This window comes from Myodes glareolus, chromosome 7 (assembly GCF_982192425.1).
Source record: "Myodes glareolus chromosome 7, mMyoGla1.1, whole genome shotgun sequence".
Lineage (NCBI taxonomy): Eukaryota > Metazoa > Chordata > Mammalia > Rodentia > Cricetidae > Myodes > Myodes glareolus.
In genome coordinates, this window is record NC_142032.1 from 14,492,287 (window position 1) to 14,518,151 (window position 25,865).

The 25,865-nt window shown below is 51.2% G+C and overlaps 1 protein-coding gene across 5 annotated transcripts in view; it reads left to right on the forward strand.

Annotated features, from left to right (window-relative positions):
* Sh3pxd2a (SH3 and PX domains 2A) overlaps positions 1 to 25,865 on the forward strand; it is a 209,655-nt gene that overhangs the window by 53,197 nt on the left and 130,593 nt on the right. For all 5 annotated transcript variants that reach the window (XM_087907827.1, XM_087907825.1, XM_087907829.1 and 2 more), the window contains one exon: positions 18,178 to 18,253. In XM_087907827.1, coding sequence (XP_087763953.1) covers positions 18,178 to 18,253 — 76 coding nt within the window. The remainder of the gene's footprint in view (positions 1 to 18,177; positions 18,254 to 25,865) is intronic.

Genomic DNA, 25,865 nt, shown 5'->3' on the forward strand with positions numbered 1-25,865 from the left:
GTAGGCCGTCACCCAACCCCTAGAGCTCCCCACAGCTGTAGCTGCATTGGTGTAGCTGCATTGGTTGTAGCTGCATTGGTTGCAGAACCTGCCTCTGTGGCTATGAAGTGTTTGAAGGGACAAAGCACAGGAGACTCTCCCCACCAAGCCGGGAGCAGTCAGCGAGCAGAGCTGTTAGGGGACTGTGGATGTAGATTCTCTGGGGGGAATGAAGGCGCTTCAGGTCTCCAGGTTTCTGCAAGTGCCAGACCGGCTGGACTTGGGGAACAGTCTCCAGCTACAAAAGGGCCTTGGGCATCTCTGGATCTTCGCTGAGTGCGTGTTCCTGGCTTGGCCAGGGGACAACTTTCAAAGCAGCCAGGCCTTGGCTCTGTCTGCTAATTAGGGAGCCTTCATCTGTTGCCTGGCAGAACAGAGTGGCCAGTTCAGCCTTGTTGGAATGCTGGAGGACGGGGGAAGTGGCTAGGCAGTGGGAAGGGGGGCCCTGAGGCTAAATGGATGACATTCAGTTATACAAAATAAAATTGAAAAAAGAAAAACTCAAACAGGAAGCATGCGGCTGGTGTCTGGGCTGGTGGGGAGATGCTTGCAGAGGTGGCTGTGTGTGTGACAAGCTGGCCATTCTTCCCACTGTGTCTCCCAGGGGCGCCTCTGAAGGCCAGCCTGTCTCCCTCCCCAGTGAGACAGGCTCCTTTTGTCTTGGGTTTCCCAGTGCCTCACTTCTCAGCTTGGAGCCATAGGAAGAGAACTCCCCAGTGGAAGGGTGGCGAGAACCCTGTGTGTTCAGTGGATGCTGGCTGTACCCACTCTTTCTCCATCGGGCCGGTCAGTGGAGGTGCAGCCAAAGCAGAAGGGCTGGGCCAGAAGGCCATAGTTCTAAGAAACTCATGTAGGAGGGCTCAAATCTATAGACCTCCATCTATTGCATCACACTGTTGTGGCCGCCAGGAGCCCACACAGGCCTGAAGGCAGGTGCCGGAGACCTCACTGCAGCCATCTGGATATCCCTTGTACTTCTGCCTCCTCCCACACCTCTCCCTCGGTGGACAGCCAGTCCTAGCCCTGGGACAGCCGCAAGGCAGAGCAACATCTGGAGGGGTGACCTCTAGCCGGCCTGCAGAGTAGACTAGAAGGCACTCAGATGTTTAGGGACATTTTCCCTGCAGCATGTCCCGATTCCCCGGCAGATGCAGTTTTTCCTACAGGAAAGCCTGTGAGCATCGCCCAGATGGGAAGGCCAGTGGTCATGGCTCTTTGTGTGGGCACGGCTCTCTGCGTGGGCACCACACTCTGCGGGGACATGGCTCTCTGCAAAGGCATGACTGTCTGTGGGAACACGGCTCTCTGCAAAGGCATGGCTGTCTGTGGGAACACGGCTCTCTGCGTGGGCTGCTTTACAAGGCTTCCCCGGGCAACCCCACTCAACTTTTATTTTCTCTCTGGGATTTCTGTTTTTCCATCTGGGTTCCACTTCCTCCCTACTTCCCCCAATGTGGAGAGACTGCTAGAAGCTCTTGTCTGAAAGAGATTCCTGGGGACAATGACAGAAGACAACTCTGGCCTGGAAAGCAGCCTTAGGAACCTGGGAGGAAGTCATCAAAGCCAGAGTCAGCACAGCCTTGAAGCCGGCAGGCCAGCGAGTCCAGTTCAGTTGGGACCACATAAACCTGGCTGGATATCATGGGTCCAACACAGACAGAACTGGTTCTTCCTCTCAGACCTCCCTCAGAACAGCCCTGCAGCCTCCTGAGAGCCGCTGCCTTAGTTTTCCTCTCTGCCTCGTGTTTTAGTCCCCAGGCTTCCTGCCAATCAGGGTGCGCCTTTTCAGACAGAAGCCATGTCATCCCATGGCCCTGTGCATAAGCATGAAAGATCTGCCGTCTTTCCTGAATGAACTCCGAACTCCAGCCCTGGACCCCGTGTGGTCAGTTCACGGGCCCTTTCAGACTGACCCTACTTCCCTCGCTGCCACCTCAGAGCCTTCCTCCTGTCCCTGCTGTCCCTTCTCCAGGACTCCCTTCCCCACATCTTTAAGAGTGGATCCCTGAGCATCGGGCCTTTAGTCACGAAGCAAGACCTCCCTCCTTGGCCACGTCAAGGCCTCCTTTGACCACGTCATCTGCCTACCTTGTTTTCGAGTCTCTTCTCTTAGTTTGTCATCTTATCAGCCGTTTGTTTGCTCTCACCTTCCCCACAAAAAAACTTGAGCTTTAGGAGAAGAAATAGCTCAATGGCTTCTGTCTTCCCAGTCACTGGAGCAATGCTTGTTTACCAGGCCAGCAGGGAAATCGTTGTGAGTGAATTCTAGGGAGCACCGGTTGTGGGAGGTGGTGAGGGGCCACATGCTTCTCCACTGCAAAGGCAGGTGTGCTCAGCTTCCACTGCTTTGGGCAGTTCTGGTCTTCGCCTACGGACTGGTCTGCCGTCATTTGCTGAAGATCTTATTGAACCCTTGGGGGGCAAAGAACACTGGGGCTTCGTGTGTTCTAGCTGTGCCTGAGCCACGCTGTGCCCTTGTTCAGATACAGTTTAGGTGTAGCCAGCGGGCAGGGTGATGTTGCTTTTCCACCAGACTCTTAGCTGATGTCTCTACTGTTGGTCTCGGAATTGCACCTTAGAGTTGCAGAGTGAAGGCCACTGAGGGACCCATCGGGAGTCCCTCTTCTCCATTCTCTGTGTTGTTTCTTCTTTCTGTTCAAGTATGATCTCTGAGCAGAACCATTTGGTCCTAGCCCGAGGTGACCAGGAAGGAATTGAACCTGAGTTTGGGCTCTGTGTGAGGAACATGTTTGGGCACCTCCAGAAACTGCCTAGGGATGGTGTGGACTGCCTCGGAGAAACAGCAAGCTTGAAGTCACACATCAGGAGTGGTGGTGGCTGGCTGAGGAGGAGGCAGCCCCTCCCTGCACTTTGTGTCTCTGTACTTGCTGCAGACTTGTAGAACCAGGCTCTCCAGCGGTGGTTCATTCACTTTGGGAGGCAGGGCTGGGGAAGGATGGCTCACCTTGTGCTGAAGCCCCATGCAGGGACTGTGCTGCCTGAGCTGTGTGGCCCCAGATCATTCCTAGGCAGACTCTACATTTTACAGTCTTCCCTCTTTCAGTTTAGTTCAGGAGACCTTGACTAAACTCCCTGTATTAGGATAATCCAGCCACTGTCTAACAAGCTCTCAGTGACTGAACATAAGAAGCTTTCTTCATGTCCCAGACCAAAATAAGTCAGTGGCAGGTGGCAGGTTCAGCTCCAGGAAGCCATTCAGGAGTTGGGACTCACCCATCTGCAGACCCCATCTCCCGCTCCCGCGGATTTGTATCCAGCTGGAAGTGACTGAGGCCACTGGAGGAGTGCAGGGAGCGTTTCATAGGTTGTGCCTGTGAGGTGAGGGTGGAGCCTGCTCAAGTTCCACCAATCAGGATGCGGTCATGTGACTATACTGCCAGCAAGAGAGGATAGGAAGTATGGGTTAGATGTGTCCAGTGTGTTTCTGCCACTGTGGTGAACAGTGGGACTTTCAATGCCCAGGTTCACTTCTAGATGCTTACAGGCATCGACAGGTCATGTGAACAGGTCATGTGACAAAAGTGTGGAAACATGGCCAATCTGCAGAGGAAGAAGCTGCAGGACAGTGTGCTGTGCTGGTGAGACCACAGGCAGCTGTGCAGTGTGTGGGGATGCATGTGAGGCAGCAGGACACAAGACTACATGTACCAATGATGCAGAGGTCCTGAGCATGCTGGTCCCATGCGGATGGCAGAGAGCCAGTAGCAGGTATGAAGCCCGAGGCAGCAGCATTTAGAGCTGGTGTTTACTTGGCACTGTGATTACTGGGACATTAGTGACATTCATGTGGTTGTGAAATTTGTAATGGGACAAAGAGGAGCATTGGGGAGGTGACCTCCCCAAGTTCCTGGTTCAGACAGTAACCCGAGCCAGAACTCAGAAGGCCTGCGTGTCCTTTGCTGGACTCTCTTGTCTTTGCAGACAATAATAGTAGCTTTGTGGAGGTGCCTGAGCCCTGTACTACAACCCTAGTGCGTTTGCTGCCTGGAAAGGTTTGACTGGGTCTGACCTGCACTCTCTGCGGTCATAGCTGCTCTCTGGCCCCAGACAAGCAGAGGCGAGCTCCTGGGTAGCTAAGCCTCAAGGGGAAGGCTGGTAAAAGAGCTGGGATCCGCCCATTCCATCCTTGTCTTCTCTTCAGTCTCTTCTTTTGTTTTTCCATTTGTACAAAACATTTGTTGGGAAAGAACTTTAAGGCCTGGAAAGACCCTGACCCATTTAGAACAGAGTAAACAGCTGGACATGGTGGTGCACACGTTTAATCCCAGCACTCGGAAGGCAAAAGTAGTTGATCTCTGTGAGTTCAAGGCCAGCCTGGTCTACAGAGTGAGTTCCAGGACAGCTAGGGCTACATAGTGAGACCTTGCCTCAACATACACACACAAACACACACACACACAGAGGGAGAGGAGGGAAAGAAGGAGAAGGAGGGGGAGGAAGAGGAGGAGGAGGAGGAGAAGGAGAAGAAGAAGAAGAAGAAGAAGAAGAAGAAGAAGCAGCAGCAGCAGCAGCAGCAGCAGCAGCAGCAGCAGCAACAGCAGCAGCAGCAACAGCAGCAGCAGCAGCAAGAACTGAGGAAACAACAGAACAAAGCCTCTTGAGTTACAGAAAGAAGGAAGGCATTAGCATGCCATCATACACATCCTGACATCCTGCTTGGCCGCTCTTCCCATCAAGAGGGCACGTGAGAGACTAGACCAGAATCTCATTGTCTTGGACAGCAGTTTGGCCCTAAAGGTCTGCCTAGGCCTCATCTCTGTTCTCTGTCCCAAACTTTGGGCAGAGTTTGATCTCAGGGTACCCAGGGCAGTTTGGGAACCACAATCTTAGCCATACAGAAGGTAAGAATAAAAACCTGAGACTGGGGGGGGGGGGGGGAGGTTCCGTTCTGTTTTCTTCCCCTCTCCTCACATCTTCAGGGCCTCTTCCCTCTTTTTTATCCTTGGATGTTCTGGAAGGATGTTCTTGGAGAGGGAAGTGTTTACAACTTTGGGGATAGTTTAGAATCCTTAGGAGGGGTCTCTGGCAAGGCTAAGAGACCACAGATCTCTAGGAGGAAGCTGGGTGATCGTAGCCAGGCTTCACTCTCTGTGTGGTTGTTACCACCCTGCCCTGACCGGGCATCAGTAGCACTCTGGCCAACTGCTCCCCCCACCCCCAGATGTTTCTTTTACCCAGCCTGTGTAGGAGCCAGATGTGTCTCTCTAGAATTCACTTTGCATGTGTTCCTCCTCTGCTCAGCATCCTCCAGGGACTCCCTGTTGACTCTAGCAGGAAGTCCAGTTTCCTCCTCTCAGATTCAGCCCCGCCCTCCTTAGGAGTGAAGGAGGAAGAGCCAGAGAGTACCATCACTGGGCATTGAAGCCTCGTGAGTAGGCTGAGGGTGCCCTGTTTCCTAGGGGAAACTACATCTCATGGCATGCGTGGCCTGCTCCCTTCTCCCAAAGCCAGGCTGGAAGCTAGCTAAGCCCACACCTCTGCCCTAGCATGGTTGCCCCTGGCTTTCCCGGTGGTTGGCTCCTCTGGTATTACGCCTACCCTTTCCTCTTGGCCAGAGAGAGCTGAAGGGCATGGGGACTAACATGGGTTGAAGCTAAGAGTTTTAGGATGCAAAAGGCTGTCAAGTCACCGAGGACAGACCCTAAAGGCCTTCCAGCCATTAACAGTGAGGGGTGGCAGGGCTTAGCAGATGCTGCCCAGCTTTCCTGGAAGCTAGAAGGCTTCAGGACCACATCAGAGATGGAATGGCACCAGGAGTCTGGAGTCACTGTCTTAAGTCAGCCCGGGTATCACAGACTGACAGTAAGCTAAACCTACCCTTACCTGTGCCATCCCACTCACCCACACCCCACTCCACGGCCCTGTTCTTACTCAGAGATGATGGTCTAGCTTTGTGTCAACTTGAAACAAGCCAGAGTCATCAGAGAAAGGAGAAAATGCCTCCATAAAATCAGGCTGTGGGCAAGCCAGTAGAGAATTTTCTTAATCAGTGATTGATGGGAGAGGACCCAGCCCATGGCAGGTGGTACCATCCCTCTCTTGGGTTGGTGGTCCTGGTTCTATAAGAAAGCAGGCTGAACCAGCCCTGAGAAGCAAACCAGTAAGCAGCGCCCCTCTGTGGCCTCTGCATCAGCTCCTGCCTCCAGCTCCCTCCCTCACCGCTTTGGATAATGATCTACTATATGGAACTCTTGAGTGAAATAAACTTGGTTTTGCCCAAGTTGTTTCTGGCTTTGTGTTTCATCATGGCAGATGAGAAGGCAGGACATAGGCTAAGTGACCTTGCCGCTGTCACACAGGAAAGGAACAGGCTGGAATTGCGACTTCCGTGTGCCTCGAGTGTCCTGTAACTGAGTTCCACTGCGGCACTGCGTCTGATGGTTTCCTGCATTCTCCACAGTTCTAACCATGTTGCGTGTTTCCCCTCTTCCACCTAACGTCAGTCCCCAGGGAAGGGGCAGGGGTAATGGACCTGCCTTTCAGCAGCCCTTTCTTGAATGTTTTTGCTATGCCCATGGATACGAACACAACAGCTATTTCCTCAATGGGGTTACTGTGGCCCAGAGAGGGTTTCCCAATTCACCAAGTCTTTGGCAGGCTGGAACTGGAACCCTCCACTTGACTCCAGTCCAGTGCTCTTTCTCTTCCATGTATGTGGCGTGAGCCCATGGGTGTAGATACGGGAAAGACTGGGGTAGCCAGCCTGCTTGGGCACCTTCCAGGCACCGGAGAGGGCTCACAGTCTGGAAATAGCACTGATAGTACCACCCGCATGTCACTGATTTCCTCCCTCTCTGTGAGTCCCTCAGCAGGTGGTAGGCAATTGGCCCAGCCTCCACCATGTTAAATGTAACACATATCCTGGCCGAACTTCCTCCCCCAACACACAAACACCCGCTGAACTGCTGGGAAAATCTGAGGCCTCCACTCTGAGACTGGCCCACGCACACCAGCTGGGCAGCTCCCTGGGGCCCCTGGATACTCACAGCTAGGTCGGGCCTGGCCAAAACAGCTTCCCTCATCTGCTTCCCAGTGTCCCCACTAGCTCCTTGACCTCAGAATAGAGCATACTGGTTAGACTGTGCTACTGTCCCCGCCTAGCAGACAAGGGAACAGATCTGTATAGAGCTGCCCGGCTCAGCCCTGTTTATTCTTCTTGTTTACTAAATTGCTGTGCCAAGCCACTGTGACTCCAGCAAGACTTCTGGGAGGAGGAGGGCAGCAAGTTCCCTTTAGTGGTTATATGTTGACTTAAGGTGTATGTGTCCACACGCATGGCATGCGTGCCTCCTCTGTGTGTGTGTATGTGTGTGTGTGTGTGTGTGTGCAATACACATATACATATGCATGTTTGTGCGTGTGTGCATGTGTAGTAAAGAATAATGCTCTCCCAGTCCATCTATTGACAACTAAACCCCAGTCCTCAGGAAGTGGCCTTATCTTTGAGATGAAGTCTGTTCTGGAGTAGGCCAGGTCTCCTGTGCAGCGTGACTGATAACCTACTCAAAGGGGACATTGGGTCACAGGGAGAGAGGCATGTGCAGACAAAGGTGATGCTTCATCAGCCATGGAGTGTCCTGTGTGGCCATCATGATCAGAAACTAGGGCGAAGCGAGCAGCGAAGTCTCCCTTGCAGCCCCGAGAAGGAGCCAAGGCTCCCGACACTTTGGGTTTGGGATTCTGGACTCAGGATTATGAGACAATAGGCCCATATCATTTATGCCGCCTAATTTACAATACTGTGTCTTGATGGCCCTGACAAAATAATCCAGTCAGAAAGCACATGACCTGGGGCTGTGACTCAGTTAGTGGAGCCATTGCTTAGCGTTCACTGTGTCCCGGGTTCAGTCTCCCACAGCACAGCGTATACTGGCCGAGGTGGCCCTTGCTTGCATTAGAGGTGGAGGCAGGCAGAGCAGAAGTTCAGAGTCCTTCATCCTCAGCTGCACCCCATGTTCTAAACAAAGCCCAGCCTGGGCTATGTGAGACTCTGTCGCAGCATACACACACACACACACACACACACACACACACACACACACACACACACAGAGGGTGGGAAAGCTATATGCCAAGAAGTGAGGGCAACCTCTGGAAGCTGATGGAGGCGTGGGGAACCTGTCTCCTGGAGCTTCAGAAAGAGACATCGCTTTGACCACCAGACCGGATGGAGATGGCCGTTCAGTGAGCATTGGTGCCTCAGCAGGCTCTGCAGTGTTTCTCCTGCCCCTCCCGCCTAGAGCCCACAGCTATGAGTGGCAATGTCCTCCAGCTGACTTCCGGCAGTGGCTCCATCCTTTGCATTTCTGGGGCCGCGCCAGCATGTCTGGCGCACTGTGGAGATGCACGTTGGGCACCTACCCTTACCAACACTGGTGCCAACTGTGTCCTCACTCCCAAGCCTCCACCCTGGATCTCACCACTTTCCCTGACACATGGCGGCATTTCATGGGATTCGGGAGCAAGGCTACTCAGTCCGCTCTGCCTGCCTCCCGTAGCAGCACCGACCCTCACACTCACAAGCCTCTGCTCTTGTCCTCCGGCTGAGCGCCTGTCTTCCTTTTGCTCCCACTGTGTTAATTCAAAGCCTAGCTCCCTGGTCCTCTTGGGAAAGTCTGCTTTGCCTGCTCCGTCGTTCATCTTGGCCCTTCCCTAACTTTTATTATGTGTAAGCAACATGACCCTCATCCAAAGCCACCCATTCCTGTGCGGGTATCCCAGCTCACTCAGAGTCTGGGCCATGATTCACACCGTGGATACTGTTAATGCAGCATGTAGATCGCCATGGTAAAGGAAAGGGGCTTGGATCAGTGACAGCTGCGTGCTTTCCAGAACACGCTCAAGGAGGAGACTTCTTGTTGCAGACTTTGTAAGCTACAGTGGACCCCTTTAGGCAGTGGAGAATGTTCTAGTGCCCTGTATTTTGGCATTAGCGTGTTGTGGTTCTATGACCCAACAACCAAGTCATCCTTGCCAGGGTGGAAGAGTCCTCTCTGTTGCTGTCTTCTTTCTCTGGTTTCCTTAATGTCTGCGTGAGTGTAAGGTCAGCTGTGAGGGCTGTAGTGTTGTGTCAGCTGTGAGGGACTGTAGTGTTGTGTCAGCTGTGTGAGGGCTGTAGTGTTGGGTCAGCTGTGAGGGGTGGAGTGTTGGGTCAGCTGTGAGGGCTGTAGTGTTGGGTCAGCTGTGAGGGGCTGTAGTGTTGTGTCAGCTGTGAGGGGTGTAGTGTTGTGTCAGCTGTGTGAGGGCTGTAGTGTTGTGTCAGCTGTGAGGGGCTGTAGTGTTGTGTCAGCTGTGAGGGGCTGTAGTGTTGTGTCAGCTGTGAGGGCTGTAGTGTTGTGTCAGCTGTGTGAGGGCTGTAGTGTTGTGTCAGCTGTGTGAGGGCTGTAGTGTTGTGTCAGCTGTGTGAGGGACTGTAGTGTTGTGTCAGCTGTGAGGGGCTGTAGTGTTGTGTCAGCTGTGAGGGGCTGTAGTGTTGTGTCAGCTGTGAGGGGCTGTAGTGTTGTGTCAGCTGTGTGAGGACTGTAGTGTTGTGTCAGCTGTGTGAGGGTCTGTAGTGTTGTGTCAGCTGTGTGAGGGCTGTAGTGTTGGGTCAGCTGTGTGAGGGGTGTAGTGTTGGGTCATCTGTGAGGGGCTGTAGTGTTGTGTCAGCTGTGAGGGTCTGTAGTGTTGTGTCAGCTGTGAGGGGCTGTAGTGTTGGGTCAGCTGTGTGAGGGGTGTAGTGTTGGGTCAGCTGTGTGAAGGGCTGTAGTGTTGTGTCAGCTGTGTGAGGGGCTGTAGTGTTATGTCAGCTGTGAGGGTCTGTAGTGTTGTGTCAGCTGTGTGAGGGCTGTAGTGTTGGGTCAGCTGTGAGGGCTGTAGTGTTGGGTCAGCTGTGAGGGCTGTAGTGTTGGGTCAGCTGTGAGGGCTGTAGTGATTTTTATGGGGGAACTTGCATCCATCCTACCATCCAACATCAGTTTCAGCATCTGGGATCTCTAATGACTGCCCCATTCTAGGCGGCCCCCTTCTGTCCTACAGTGAACCATAGCCCCATCCCCCATCCTCTTTTTCTCCAGTCTTTTTTTTTTTTAATGAGTTGTGGTATCTTGCCCATTGCTCGGTCCTGCAGAGGGTAACCAGATTAGCTGGTATGGTTTTGGAGCCCACTGTCCACACTGGTTTGCTCTGCTTTATGTGTATGTAGGTCATAAATAATGGGGGAGAATGTTTATGAATGTATCTCAGGGAGAGACCGTGTTAACAAGAGTGCCCTCCACTCCAAGCCCTGCTCTGCTGGACCCTCATTCTACTCAGTATTGAGGACCCCCCCGTCCTTCCCTCCCGTCCTTCCTCTCCTGTCCTTCCCTCCCATCCTTCCCTCCCTCCCCCTTCCTCATCTGTCCCTTGCTTGCCTATGTCTTTTTCCTCTCTCCATTTTTACTGAATTGTGGTCAGATACACTAAGCACAATGTTTACCACTTGAGCCTTTGTGAACTGAATAGTTCAGGGATGCTAATGTGTTCCCTTGTTGAACGCCCACATTTTCTTCTCCAGGTCTTTTCTTGTTTTCTCTTCAAGGACTTCCTGTCTTATACCATCCAGGGATTAAATAGTTTTTAATGAGAACCTCTTGAGAAATCTCTGAGTTTGTGTGTAACTTCTTATTGGTTGTGGATGGCAATGGTTTCATTTCCTCCCGGCACTAGAGCTTGACTCAGGGCCTTGAACGTGCTGGGCATGTTCTCTTTTTACACTTGTTTTGAGACTCCATCTTTCTGAGTTGCCTAGCCTGGCCTTGAACTCACTCTGTTGCACAGGAGGGCCTTGAACTTTCCATCCTTTTGCCTCAGCCTCCCGATTAGCTGGTATTACAGGTCTGTACCACGAGACCTAGGTTCCTTTCTAGACTGAATGCCTCTCAGCAAACACTGTGTGTGTGTGTCTGATGTGTGTGTGTGTGTGTGTGTGTATGTGTGTGTTTGCACGCGTGCGCATACATGCATTTGTTGTTCATTCTTTTTTTTGTTGTTTTTTGTTTTTCGAGACAGGGTTTCTCTGTAGCTTTGGAGCCAATCCTGGAACTAGCTCTTGAAGACCAAGCTGGCCTTGAACTCACAGAGATCCTGCTCTGCCTCCCAAGTGCTGGGATTAAAGGCATGCGCCACCACTGCCCAGTTGTGTGTTCATTCTTAATTAGAACAAATAACAAATGTAAATGAAAAATGTGTAAAGTCTTCACACATGCTGAACAACAAATCACAGAGTTTGGTTTCACGGGGGTCACCTAAGACCATGGGAAAATACAGATATTCACATCACAACTCATAACTGTGGTAAAATTAAAGTTATGACGTAGCAATGAAATAGTTTTATGGTCGGGAGGGGTCACCACAACATGAGGAACTGTATTAAAAGGGTTGCAGCATTAAGAAGGTTGAGAACCACTGTTTTATAATCGACCTAAAAATTGTTTTTTAATTGTAAAGGGTCTAAACCACTAATTTTGAAAAAGAAAAATTTTAAGACTTAACAAAATCCTCTATAGATGGAGAGGATGGTATTGGGGGGGGGGTGTCACCAGACAGCATGAAGTCCTGAAACAGACTGGAGTTCGTTGACTTTTTGACAAGAACGTAAGCTAATTTGGAAGGCAGAGGAGCCTTCTCAGCAGGCTAGCAGACTGCTCCGATAATGGGGTATCCACCCCTGAAATCTATGCTGACATTCGATATCAGGTTTAATTTGAACAGAGAATTCTGCCAAACTCCTAAATAATTGCCTTAGAGGTAGCACCTAGTCCCCCCCCCATCTATTATTTATGTACCATCTTGTTTCATTGATCCAACAGGATGCCTCACTGTTAAGGGGCAAAGAGTCCTCTTCAGTACTTAAATAAACAAGAGTAAATCACTGGGCTGTGGCTGTCCCACAGTTAGCTGGTAGAGTATTTGTCTCACATGCCCGAAGCCCTGAGTTGGTTTTATTTGTTTTACCACATAAAACAGACGTGGTGGTGCGTGCTGGTAATCCCAGCAGGTGGACAGGAAGATTAGAAGTTCAAGGTTATCCTCAGCCTCGAAGTGGGTTCCAGGCCAGCTTGGCCTCCATAAAACCCTGTCTCAAGGAGGGTGGGAATGGCTGGTGTAAATCACAAAAGGCTGTGTCAGTTTGTCAACTAGGATTAACAAATTTGAAGTTCTGTTGGGATTCAAAGAAGGAACGTGGTGCCCTTTGGCTGGGACTTTCCTAAAGGACTCTTAGAGCAGGTCTCACTCGGAGGGCCATCTAGGAGCGCAGGAGACTGGGAGGAGTGGATTACGAGTGGGAGCTGCCGAGCTACCTTGCATTTACTGTCACTGCCTCTGTGATACACGGCGACCCCAGCATCTAAAATAGGAGCTGCCTAGGCCACAGGACAAACGGGTTCTTGAGGTTTCCTTGATCACTTGTGGTCCTACAAACTGGGCGCTGGGCACTTCTCTTTTTTAAGGGAAATTTGTAAGGCTTCTCTGAAAAATCCTGCCACACACTCTGACTGTAAAGGATTAAGGTGGAAACACTGGATGGAGCCCAATGGTAGAGTCCCTGGGAGCTCCTCCCTCTCAGCAGGCCAGCAGTTGGATCTCTTGGGTTACAGATGTGCCCTGGTTGGGTGGGCCCACCTCCTTTCTCCCCAGAGTTTATTACTGCGGAGCCTTGCCCTGGGAGAGGGTGGAATCAGCTTTCCCTGGCCGAGCCAGCTCCTGGAACCGAACTGTCCATTGTCTCTCTCACGACCCACCCCTTAGCTAAACAGTCCACGCTGAAGGGTTGCGCTGTGCTTTAAAGGCTGCTGTGGCGAGGCACTTCTCCCTCCAGGACCGACCCTGGCGAGGAGACATGCTTTTCTTCTGTCCTGACTCAGGGCCTCCAAGGGTGACAGGAGACTCTACTTGCCTGAAAAAGTGGTCATAGCAGAACTCCACGATGGGCGAGACCCTGCTCATTGCCCAAGCGCCTAGGCTTCCTCCTTGGGAAGCCTGGCCAGGTCTTCAGCTTATGCTTCTCTCTGTGGGACTCAGCCTTACCCATCGGGCACTGTGCGGCTTGCCCGCCTCTGAAGGACTTACACTGGCACTGGATATCCAGTGTGGACATGCTGCCCACCATCCAGCCATCTTAGGCCCTTAACTGTGCAGCCCTCCGAGACCAAGGGCTGCTACCTTCACACACTGCGGGCTCAGCTCCATTACGTCACCTTTGGTTTCTGCTCTGGAGTCCCGTCCAGGGTTTTTGATTTCTTTGGAAGGCGACCTGTCGCTAGATGAAGTATCACTGGCAGCTGCTTAGCCTGGCTTTGTGTTCCACGGCTGTGGGTCGTAGGACTCATGACTGGGAGGGCTCCACTCCAACCAAGGCTCTGCTAGTTTAGCTGTGGTGCATTCGGTGATGGGGCCTGGGCACCGGACCTGAGGGCTACCAGTATGGAATGAGCCAGCCCGGGACTCACAGCTCTGGGAAAGCCCTGTTGACCCAGGACTCAGCAGATGGCCTCTCACCATATTGGCTGGGGTAGAGAGTGGGATGCTAGTTAAGCAGAAGAATGCCAAGAGGAAGCCGTGCTCTCTAGGGAGAGGGAGGCAGCGGGCCCTTGTGCTGTGCCCTCACCCCCAGGAGCCGCCTAGAGAAAACTGTCCCCGCACTTGCCAGGCTATCAGATGACCCTGCATCCCCAGGAGGCACAAAGACCCACTGTGGGAATTCAGGTTGTGCTTCCACTGGGAAGGCAGCAGGAATGTGACGTCATTGTCAAGCCCGAGTCGAGTCGTTTGACTCTTTACCCAGAAGCCTCCTCCTCAGCCACTGTGGAGCTCTTTACCCCAGCCACCTCCCCCGCAGAGCACACAGGAGGACCCCTGCGCCCTGACCTGTGCTATTCCACAGACACACAGTGTGAGCTCCATAATCAAAGCAGTTTCTGGGAGCCACTTTCAAATGTGAAAGGAAGCAGGCAAAGTTAAATTTTAAAATATTTTTGTTTGGGGACTGGAAAGGTGCTCGGTGGTTAAGAGCCCTTTGTGGTCTTGCAGAGGATCTGGGTTCATGTAGCACCATATGGAGGGTGACAGCCACCTGCAACTCCAGCTCCAGGGGTTCTGATGCCTCTGGCCTCTGTTGGCACTTGTGTTCATGTGCACAAATACTCACACACACACACACACACACACACACAGAGAGAGAGAGAGAGAAAGAGAGAGAGAAATACATAAAATAAAAGTAAATGTTTCATTTATAAGTTGCTCCAGAGTATTCTCAACATATCATCAATACCAAATTCTTTTTTCCCATTTTTTAATTTTATGTTATGTTTTGCCTGCATGTTTGCCTATGTATCACATGTGTGCAGTGCTTGAGGAGGCCGGGAGGAGGTGTTGGATCCTCTGGAACTAGAGTTACAGATGGCTGTGAGCTGTGTTGCCGGATTCAGACTGGGGTCCTCTGGAGGAACAGACAGAGCTCTTAACTACAGAGCTATCTTTCCAGCCCCTAGTACAGAATTCTTAATGAAACACTTTTCCTTCCCTTTCCCCCCTCCCCTCCCCTCCCTTCTCTTCTCCTTTCCCATCCTTCCCTTCTCTCCTCTCCCCTCTCCTTTCCATTCCTCTCCCTCTTTTCTCTTGCATACTCCTTATCCGGCATGTTTTTCCTGCACAGCCTACCTCGACCTGGACTGGTTGCATTGCAAGGGACCCTTGTCCTGTGCAGACAGAGGTTACCCTGTGGGTAATGCAGCCATACAACTTTGCTATAGACAGTCTGCATACCCGCAGTTTTCATAGCAACTCTGAAGTGGAGAAGTGAAGGCACCTGGGCCCCGACCCAGGTTCTCAGAACCAGAACTATGTTCTCATCGCTCACAGTTGCCTCGTATGCTGGGTGAAGGTTGTGAAAGCCCAGCATGGGAGCTCTTTGATGGGGATGTCGCCATCTGACTTATTTCTAACGTGTAGCAGAGAGACTTCATCTGGAAGGCATACTGTGTCTTAGCGGAAAGGAATGAATGCAGGAATAGCCCGAGTCCCTCCCTGCCCACTCCTCCCAGCGCCCCGTTCCCTATGCTCAGTGCGAGTCAGAATCTGAGGCCCAAAGGAAAATGTTGGAGTCAGAGATGGTGTGAGTGGCAGAGCTGGAGGGTGCTGTAAGGTTGTTACCTGACGAGAAACTAGAAATTACAAAGTCAGGGCATGGAGGAGGAGGGCAGTCAGAAGGTGAAGAAGGCCAGCACGGCGGTGCACACCTTTAACCTCAGCACGTGGAAGGCTGAGCATGAGGATCAGGAGTTCACGGCTATCTGGGCTGTATAACGGCCAGTGTCGCCCTATACAAGACTCGCTCGAGTTCCTCACAGCCTTGTAGGTGAGGTCTCACAGCTTGCTGTGGCCCAGGTACACCCTGATTCCAGAGAAAGTTAATTCAGAAAAGCATAGCACTCCATATCTGGGTGTCTCCTTTGTCCTCAGATATCTCAAAGCTGTCCCTTCAGACCCCTTACGGAGCCATTACTTGGGGGCCCCAGGCCTGGCTTACACATGGTACTATATATCTTCAATATTTTGGAAAAGATTCATTTATAAATATGCATAGGATAAAATTGAAAAGGATGTTATTAAGGAAGCATCGAGAGACGCGTGGCATGAAGATGTTTACTAAATGATGTATATAGCAGTGACAGGTCGGAGACAGGGTGGCGGGAAAACCAGCTGTGGGCATGTGGACACTGAAATTCTATGCCATAACTAAAAATGGCACTATGGCCAGGCATGGTGGCACACACTTGTAATCCTAGCACTTGGAAGACTGGGTAGCCTAGACTACATAGTGAGACTACATGATCCTAGCATTAGGCAGGCTGGGTAACCTGGGCTACATTGTGAGACCATGTCTTTAAAAAAAAAAAAAAGAATGTTGATATTGACCATAGGGCTAGGACTGTAGCTCAGCGGTAAAGCCTGAGAGGATTGATGAGGTCACTTTATTTATATACACAGAAGAGTCTTAGAAAGCATATATGTCCCCGACAGTATTAGTGTTGGCTTTTAGGGGAACTGAATGTAAGTGATTCTTCTGTCTTTTTAAAAGCTTTCTATTTTTGGTTGTTCATTTGTGTTTTCCTGAGACACCGTCTTGTTATAGAGAAGATTGGCCATTACATGGCCCAGACTGGCCTCGAACTCTTGATCCCCTGTCTCAGCCTCCCGTGTGCTGAGATTACAAGTGTGCGCTGCTGCCGCCACATCTAGCTCCCTTTGCCTTTTCTGATCTCCCTACCCCCGTTGCTTTTGTAATTTCTAGTTTCTCCCCACTAAGCAAGAATTACTGATGTAGTACAAAAATAAAATGTACAAAAATAGAACACAGGTGAGGGGAGCAGGGTTCTAGCTGGCAGTGTTATTTCAGAATGTGTTACAGAACTCCCAGGTACAAATTTATAACGTTCTGGCCCAACAGTTGTATTTAAATGTAGCGGCAAGGAATTATTAAACGTTTGAGAGTTGAAGTTAGCACATTTAAAACTCATGAGCCAGCTTTTGCTAAATATCTATTTGGGGAAGTGAAAGTTGATTATGGTACAATCTTGTTTTAAATGGAATCCACCTAACCCTTCCTATGTGGGTTCTAAATGCTATATAGAGATTGAGTAATGATTACGTGAGAGACAAATCTAAAACCATGTATTAGAGCTGGGTAGATGAATGGACACATGTGCACGCACACATGTGCATGCACACACGCACACACATGCATGTACACAGGCACACAGTCTAGCACAAGACCTCTTTCCATCATCACCAGCCATGCTGACCCCTTGACCCCAGCCATGCTGACCCTGTGACTCATTCACTACCCTCTCGTGGAACCATTGTCTCAAAGCACGATCAGGTCACATTCCTCCTCTTCATAAAACCCTTTGGTGCCTCGGGATGCCCCTGAGTCCTCACAACTGTCTCTTTCCATGATATGGCCCATCCTGCCTCTCTCCTCTGCCCTGACTCACACATGCCAGCCACGCAGCCTTTTCCAATGGTTTGCACTTCCAGGTCCCCTCTCTGGAATAGGTCTTACCCATAGTGCCCTGCTTCCTCACCTTCTTGGGGTTTTTGCCTCTGAGTTGGTGACATCTTCCTCAGCACCCCACACAAAAGATCCCACATCTTACTTATACACCTCAGCTGGCTTCATTCTTCTCTGTAACACTTGACCTTCCCTGACAGACAACCAATTTGTTTATTGTTTGTCTCACTTCACCAGAATATAAACACCCTGAGGCCAAAGACTTTTTTCTTTAGTGTCCAGTGCCTTAATCCAAGATCAGTGAGTGTCAGCATCCTTGGGAGGAAGAAGTGGACGTTAGGTACCATGTAACAGATCCTCATCCGGTCAGGGAGGTGCTCGAGGAAGGCTCCTTGCCTTGCCCAAGGTCACAGCTGGGACACCCAGCAGACATCCTGTCTGAAGCCATACGGCACCAACCGCTCACAGGGACCCTGGCCTTGTTCATCCTGCTTCCCGTGTGTTTGTCCAGTTCACACAGAATTTCAGCCTGGAATAGCAAAAGAAGAAACAGCTGTTGAGGGTTCTTCCCTGGAAAAACAGTAGTGAGCTCAGGGTGGGAAGAAAGAAGGGAGGAAAGGGTCCCCAGCCATGGGGACAGTGCAATAGATTTGATTTTATGATTAAAATAACATCTGTGCCTGGTTTTGCAGCACAGTTCTGGAAGGTGGGTGGTCTGTCTGAAGTATCAGGTGGGGCCTCCCTCCGTTCCTGGCCTGGGATGCAGGTGGCTGAGGGATTCACTCAACAGACAGATGACGTAAGAAGGAGCTAGGCCCAAAGGAGCATCTGGGAAACCCAGTCTGGCCTACAGGCCTGTTGGTCCGTGGCCCTCTAGACCCACCCCCTTCCTGAGCTGGTTCAGACGCCCCCTTTGATGCGTGGAGAGCTTTGCCCTTCTCCCTCTCAAGCCCCATGTGGTTTGTTAATTGGCTGTGAAATGAGGGATTTTGGGCGTCACTCATCCGTGTGAGCACAGTGGGGCCGCGGTGGGATGCTGATCCTGTTCGGTGTTCTCAAGCCTGTCTGTTTGTCTGGCTCCTCAGATGCAGCTTCTGGATAAATTTCCTATTGAAGGCGGCCAGAAGGATCCCAAGCAGAGGATCATCCCCTTTCTCCCAGGTAAGCGCCAATGGCTCTATGAAGGGCTGGGGAGACTCGGAGAAGTCCTCCCGCTCCAAGCCAAAGGAGGCTAGGGATGCATTAACCACTCTCCCAAAGGACTTACAAGCCTTCGCTTTTGAAGGCCACTGTCCTCCAACTGGCTTCAGAATCATCCTTGCCAGCCTTTGGCCTGTAACTTCTGAGGAGTTTCTGAGGCTCTCGGACTTGGTATCTTCTTCACAAAAGACTCTGAGAGGGTGGAATGTGTGTAACCCTGTAATCCCAGGCCTCGAAAGGCAGGCAGAGGTGGGCATCAAGAGTTGGAGGCTAAGCTGAACTTCATTACCGTTTTGAGGCCAGACTGAGCTACACAGGAAGACACAAGGGTTAGTAGTTCAAGGTTGTCTGGTCCAGCAAGGTAACTTTGATAAAGACCCTTGGCACCAAGTCTGACAGCCGGAGTTTGATTCCCAGAGGGACCCACATGGTGGAAGGAACCAACTTCACGCTGTGCTCTGACCTCCATATGTGACCTCACCCTCAGGCACACAAGATCAAAATGTAATAGTTTACGGTCACCCTCAGCTCCATAGTGAGTTCAAGCCCAGCCTGATCTACTGGAGACTCTATCTCAGATGGTTGAGAGCACTGGCTGTTTTTCTAGGGGTCCCAGATTCTATTCCCAGCACCCAAATGGCTGCTCACAACCATCTGTAATAACCAGGGGGTGCAAAGCCTTCTTCCAGCCCCTCAGGCATGAGGCGGCCGTGTGGTACACAGATGTCCATGCAGACAAAACATTCATACATATTTTTTTTGAGACAGGGTTTCCCTGTGTTCTGGAACTCACTTTGTAGAGCAGACCGTCTTGAACTCAGAGACCTGCCTGCCTCTGCCTCCCCAGTGCTGGGATTAAAGGTGCGTGCAGACACTACTATGAGGCTTTTTGTTGTAAAATCCTTTTTTTTTTTTTTTAGTTAAAAAGTATCATAAACTAAACAACCAGAGCCGCTGAGGGTTTTAATTTCTCCTGGGAAAGGATTGCTAATCACAAGCACAACTGTTTCACCACCTCCCTTATAGTGCGCACACTCCCCGAGTCTTGCCCTCCCGTGGGTCTTATGCTACTGTGAGTACTCCTTAGCACACCCGTAAGCTAGCAGGTTTGGATCTAGCTCCGTCTAGCCGGTCGCTGCAGCACCATTTGGAACCTGTTTCATGCAATCAATCATGTGTAATTTAGAGAAAGATGTCTCAGGTCAGCCATGACCCCCTATTACTGGGGTGTCTAAAGTTTGAGTGAGGCCTGTAATGTAATTATAGCCTGCTCCTTATCATTATCGTGTCCAGCTCTTCCTGCTGAGAACTGTGTTATCATTTCTCATGAGGGCTTCGGAGAGGTCAATTAACTGCCCATGAGAGTGGCAGAACTAAGGTGTGAACTCAGGGCTCTGCCCCGAACCGTGAGGGCCACACTGCCCCCTGGTTTTCCGGGTCCAGCCAGCTCTCAGGACAGTTGCTTCACAGTGGTCTTCCCTCTAGGTTAATGCTGGCCCTGGATGCTCACAGGCCAGCAGCCTCCGGGATTACAGCTGCCGGTTAGACACGAGTAGCCTGTGGTCAGGACGTGCTGTGGATTGAACAGGTGGAGAGTGCCACCCCTCCGAAGGGTGTTCCTTACCCAACCTTCAAAGTCAGCAAAAGACTGTGTATCTTCAGCGTCTTTGCTAGACTTGGAGAGAAGTAGCCAGCTCCCAGGTAGAATAACCAGACTACAGTTTGGGCAGGACGAGAACTAGCCATGGAGAGTAGGTGTGGCACCCCTGCTTCCTGCAGTGGAAGCAGAGCACGGCTTCTCCGCTGTTGGCCTCTGAGCTATGAGTCTGGGACATCTGGGGTGCTCAGCATCTGGGTTTGCAGGAACCGTAGATTCTTCCAACGGTCTGGGTGCTGCACCCACCTAGGGCATGGCTGTTGAGCTGGGAGGCTGTGGGCAAAAATGTCCGAAAGGAACACAAGGTCATCAGTGTCACGCGAATACTGGATTTGGCCTTGAGACCTGAAGCTACCTGTTTGCTCAAGAAGAACGGGGCTGCTTCTTCCCCTCTGTCCCCGGCCAGTGCTACAAGGACAGAGTTTGTCATCCCATTGGCCAGGCTGAGGGGACAGGGTGAGGGTGTCCCAGCCACCTAAGGAGCCCTTCAAATAGTGAGAGACAAGACCATTTCTACCATCAGAATGACTTAAAGCTGGGTGGTGGTGGCTCATGCCTTTAATCCTAGCACTTAGAAGGCAGAGACAGGCTGATTTCTGTGAGTTTGAGGCCAGCCTGGTCTACAGAATGAGTTCCAGGACAACCAGGACTGTTTCACAGAGAAACCCTGTCTCAAAAAACAAACAAGAATGACATGAAGCAGGATGTGCCCCTCTTGCTGTATGATGCTGTCTGTATGTTAGTGTATGATGCCCACGCATGACTCCTCGAGGAACTCAGAGAGCAGAGAACCCGTGCACTGAGGAAGTCAGCAGAGGCCCCTTGAGGAAGGGGCCTTAGACCTGATGCTTTGGGGAAGGTAGGGTTGGAGGTGGCGCTGGAGGGCATGGCTTTGGGTACCACTGCCTCCTGGTCTCGTATCTCACAGTCAGACTGTCTCTATTCATCCCTGGAAACCTGAGCTCTGTCAGCAACCAGCTGTAGTAAGTGTGCCTCAGGTTTCTCATCTGGAAAATGGGGTGATAACGGCATCTACCCTGTAAGCTGTGGTAAAGAGAAAAGTGAATTGTTGGCAGCCAGCTGCTTTGAACCGTGGCTGACCCCTGCCGAGGGTCACTAAGTGTTAGTCCTTATTATTGCCATGTTTCCACATATGCTTAGGATTTTCACCACACAGTCTCGTGAACAATTTGACATGACCTGACGTTATTGTCCCCATTTTACTGACTAGGAAATTGAGGCTAAAGGATGTTGACAGATTTGTCTCCCAAAATAAATTCATAATAAAAACAACTTTTAGAAGGAGGTGGGAGTTGGAGAGATGGCCTTGCAGGGGACCCAAGTCCGGTTCCCAGAACCAACATAGAGCAGATAGATCAGTACCTCCAGTTCCGGGGAGGGAGGATTCAAAGCCTCCAACCTCTGTACAAAGGCACCCCTGCCCCATGTACATAATTAAAAATAAAATAAATCTTTAAAGAAAGTTACTGATTTCTGTGAGGAGGTGGACGCACACCCTGGCTTGCGTTTGGAATCGGAGAAAAGCATGAGCTGGGCATCTCCTTCCAGCATGTATGTCCTGGGCAGTGGGCTCAGCATGTATGTCCTAGGCGGTGGGCTCAGCATGTATGTCCTAGGCGGTAAGCTGAGCATGTATGTCCTGGACAGTGGGCTCAGCATGTATGTCCTAGGCGGTGGGCTCAGCATGTATGTCCTGGGCAGTGGGCTCAGCATGTATGTCCTGGGCAGTGGGCTCAGCACGTATGTCCTAGGCGGTGGGCTCAGCATGTATGTCCTGGGCAGTGGGCTCAGCATGTATGTCCTGGGCAGTGGGCTCAGCATGTATGTCCTGGGCAGTGGGCTCAGCATGTATGTCCTAGGCGGTAAGCTCAGAATGTATGTCCTGGGCAGTGGGCTCAGCATGTATGTCCTGGGCAGTGGGCTTAGCATGTATGTCCTGGGCAGTGGGCTCAGCATGTATGTCCTAGGCGGTAAGCTCAGCATGTATGTCCTGGGCAGTGGGCTCAGCATGTATGTCCTAGGCAGTGGACTCAGCATGTATGTCCTGGGCAGTGGGCTCAGCATGTAGGTCCTGGGCAGTGAGCTCAGCATGTATGTCCTAGACAGTGGGCTCAGAATGTATGTCCTGGGCAGTGGGCTCAGCATGTATGTCCTGGGCAGTGGGCTCAGTCTTGGCAGCAGGTGCCTCCGCCTCACTGAGCCACCTCACCAACCTCTGAAGCTCTTGATGGGGTTAACTGACCCCACCTGCTGGGAAAAGTGAGCCACAGGACACCTTCACACCCCTATATCAATGTAACCATAGGAAATGTCATTGAGAGAAAAGGGGTTGACTAATTCCCCAAAAGGAAACTCTCCCTTTTCTTAGCCCTGTTCCGTCTTAGCCCTCTGTAGTGTGGATTCTAATTGGTCTTAATAATAAAAACCGAGAGTCAGATATGGGGGTAAATACTGAAAGATCAGAAAAGTAAAGAAGCAGCCACTAGAGACACTTTTAGCTCTACCGAATCCTCAGACTAAAGGGGGCAAGATCCTGTCTCCAGGAACCCTCAGAATGAATGCCCTGAGCTCCTGTCTCCTCCTGTTTTATATTCCTCTCTCAGCCCAGCCGTATCCTTTCCTATCTCCACTTCCCTAGTGCTGGGATTAAAGGCACGTGACTCCCAAATACTGGGATTAATCGTGTCAGCCACCCCTGCCTGACTCTGTTTCTCTTTTAAAATGGATCAATTTTGTGTCACCCACAGTGGCCCCAAACTCACAGAGATCTACCAGCCTCTGCCTCCTGAGTGCTGGGATTAAAGGCGTGTGCCACCACTGCCTGGCATCTGTGGCTAACTAGTGGCTTAGCTCCACACTCTGATCCTCAGGCAAGCTTTGTTTGTTATAGCACAAACAAGTTATCACCACAGTGATAGAGGCTTCCTACGCTGAACCCCTCGTCTTTGATTACTCTCTCTACGGCTCCATGCTGGCCTAGCCTTTGGAGCACACGCCAGTCCCTGTCCCTGTCCTCCTGCAGCTTGCTGGAAGCCACCATAGATCCTTCATTCTTTCTCCTCAGAAGGCCTAAGGTTTCTTACCCCAGCCAGCATACCCTTGGGTCCCAGGGGCCCCCAGGGCAGCCGGCATTGGAGCCGGGCCTGCATTAGCAGCTGAATCCCCAGTTTAGCTTGCGATGTGGATTCAGCTGCGAGAGACTGAGGATGCTGTGGTGCCTTCTGTGAATTTCCCGCTGCAGCGGGTCATTTTAATATAGATCTTGTGTCACTGGACACGGACACCACCTTGTTTCTGCCTCCTTACCTTTAGAGATGGGGGTCGGAGACCACCTGCTGATCCTCCCAGGGTCACCCTAACAGCAGAGACTTAACAAAACCCCAAGAGTGCACACACTCCAGCTAGCTCGGCCAGCCAGCCCCAGGCACAGCAGTTTTGTCTCTCCTAGGGTTCCATGGGAGGGGAAGTTCCAGGGGGGAAGAGGGCCTGCTGTATCTCTAGAGGGGCTCGGTTTTAGCTCCAGAGGTGCTGGGGCGTGGCAAGCATTTCTGCTGCCCAGGAGGGGTTTGGGGTGTATTCCAGGTGTCAGTCCACCTGGCCGCAGGCTCATGGCCGGGGACGTGAAGTGTCTGGCTGGTACCAGTAACAGAGAAAGCAGAGGCACTCAGAGAACCGAGGGAACCCGACTCGAGGCTTGTCACTGTTCACTCATCTGCCAGGCAAACCCTGCGCAGGGGCAATGCATCTTAGGATATGTCCAGGCAGGTCAGGTCCACCGAGAGTCCGGGCCAGCCTGTGGGCTAGAAAGGGGCTAAGCACTTAGTGTTCCGGTGGCCAAAGATAGAATCTTCATCCCAGAGAAGCTTGTATAGTGCTTTGTATAGTGGCACTGGGGCCAGGGATAGGGTTTAGCTGAGGTCTGTGAGCAGGACCAGTGAAGTCCTAGAGGCAGGGGTTGGCCAATTATTGATGTTCAAGTATCAATTAATTTTATAAAGGCGGTGGGTGGCCTGCCCTTAAGAAGGTCTCCTAAGTTGTTTTCACCTGTTTCCGGGATTCTTGGAATGAAGAGCCACTGTACAGAATGGCCAGCTTCCACACGGCCTGAGAAGCCCATGGAAGGAGCTAGAAGGTGTGGAGCCCACACACAAGAGGCAGCTCTCCAGTAGGGGTTCCAGGGCAGAAGATATGCATGGCTTAGGCCAAGAAACGGCAGTGTTATTCAAGAGCTTGGGCATCTTGGGAAAAGGGGGTTGAGGGTAGACTTCCCCAGACTGTACCCCCAAACCCCGGACTGTGTGAAAGTGAGGTAGATACACCCATCTCTTTGGCTGACGTCTGTGGCTCTTTGAAACCAGGCCTTCATCCTCCTTGGTCTTCACTCATGTTTCTGCTGTGGGCTGGACACGTGGTGTGTGCTGTGTTAAGACTTGTTGATCAGTTTCCTTATTGACACACGTTTTACCGAGCTACTAGTGTATGCCTGTACTAGTACCAGCCACTCCTCATTCCTTCATTCCTTCCCTCCAGGCTCACTGAGGGTCAGTAATCCCCAGTTTAGAGAAAAGTCAACTTGGAGGTAGCAGATGGCTCAGTGGTACTTGCCGCCAAAATGAGTTTAATTCCTGGAACTCACATGGTAGAAGGAAAGAACTGACTGTTCAAGTTGTCCTCTGACCTACACACACACACACACACACACACACACACACACACACGTTCTTTGGATGTACTGTCTTTCCCTGGCCAAGGAGGAACTGGCACAGCCAGCCTCAGCAAGGCTTTGCTTTTTGTTTTGTTTTGTTTGTTTTGTTTGTTTTTCGAGTCAGAGTTTCTCTGTAGCTTTGGAGCCTGCCCTGGAACTAGCTCTTGTAGATGAGGCTGGCCTCGAACTCACAGAGATCTGCCTGCCTCTGCCTCCCGAGTACTGGAGTTAAAGACATGCACCATCACCAATGGGCTGCAAGGCTCTGCTTTTGCCTTCCTCTGCTGCCTCTGTACCCACCAAGTTAGGGCTGAGACCAAGCACAAGTTCCTTTGGTCCCTCCCTCAACTGTCACTGTTCTCTTGAGCATCAGGAGCATCCTGTTTGGGGTCAGATAGCCTTGAACCTCTCGGGAATCGGGAATCAGATAGCCTGGAAGGCTCCCCCAATTGCGTTGAGTGACTGAGCTCATTGACACTGAGTAATTGTTTTGTGCCTGAGTATTTTCATTTTAAACAATTGCACACATTCTGTGGGTCTAAGACTTTTAGAGCCCCTCATTCATTTAATTGCCAAGCTGTTGCATTTCTCTTAAATATCTTCCCACTCTGCCTTCTTTTTGAGGTAGGGTCTTGTTTTAGGGTTTCTGTAAAGTGACCAAAAACAACTAGGGGAGGAAAGGGTTGTTTCTGTTTACAACTCTCAGGTCACCTCCTTCGCTGAGGAAGTCAGGACAGGAACTCAAGCAGGACAGGAACCTGGAAGCAGGAACTGAAACAGAGGCCATGGAGGACCCAGGACCCCCTGCCCAGGCACCACCTACGACTGACGATGCCCTCCCACATTGGTTACTAATTAGGAAAATGTCCTGTAGACTTGTCTAAAGGCCAGTCTTCTGTTTTATTTTTGCTTATTTTTGTTTGTTCGTTTTGAGACAGGGTTTCTCTGTGTAGCCTTGGCTGTCCTGGAACTCACTTGTGGAGATCTGCCTGCCTCTACCTCCCTGGGATTAAAGGTATATGCCACTACCAGCCAATAAAAACGTCTAGCCAAGGCTGGCCTTGCCCTTGGACTTGTGATCCTCCTGTCTCTACCTCCTTCAGGAAATCCTACAGCATTTTCTCAACTGTGGTTTCCTCTACTCAGATACCTCTAGTTTGTGTCGTTAATAAAACAAAACCGACCAGGAC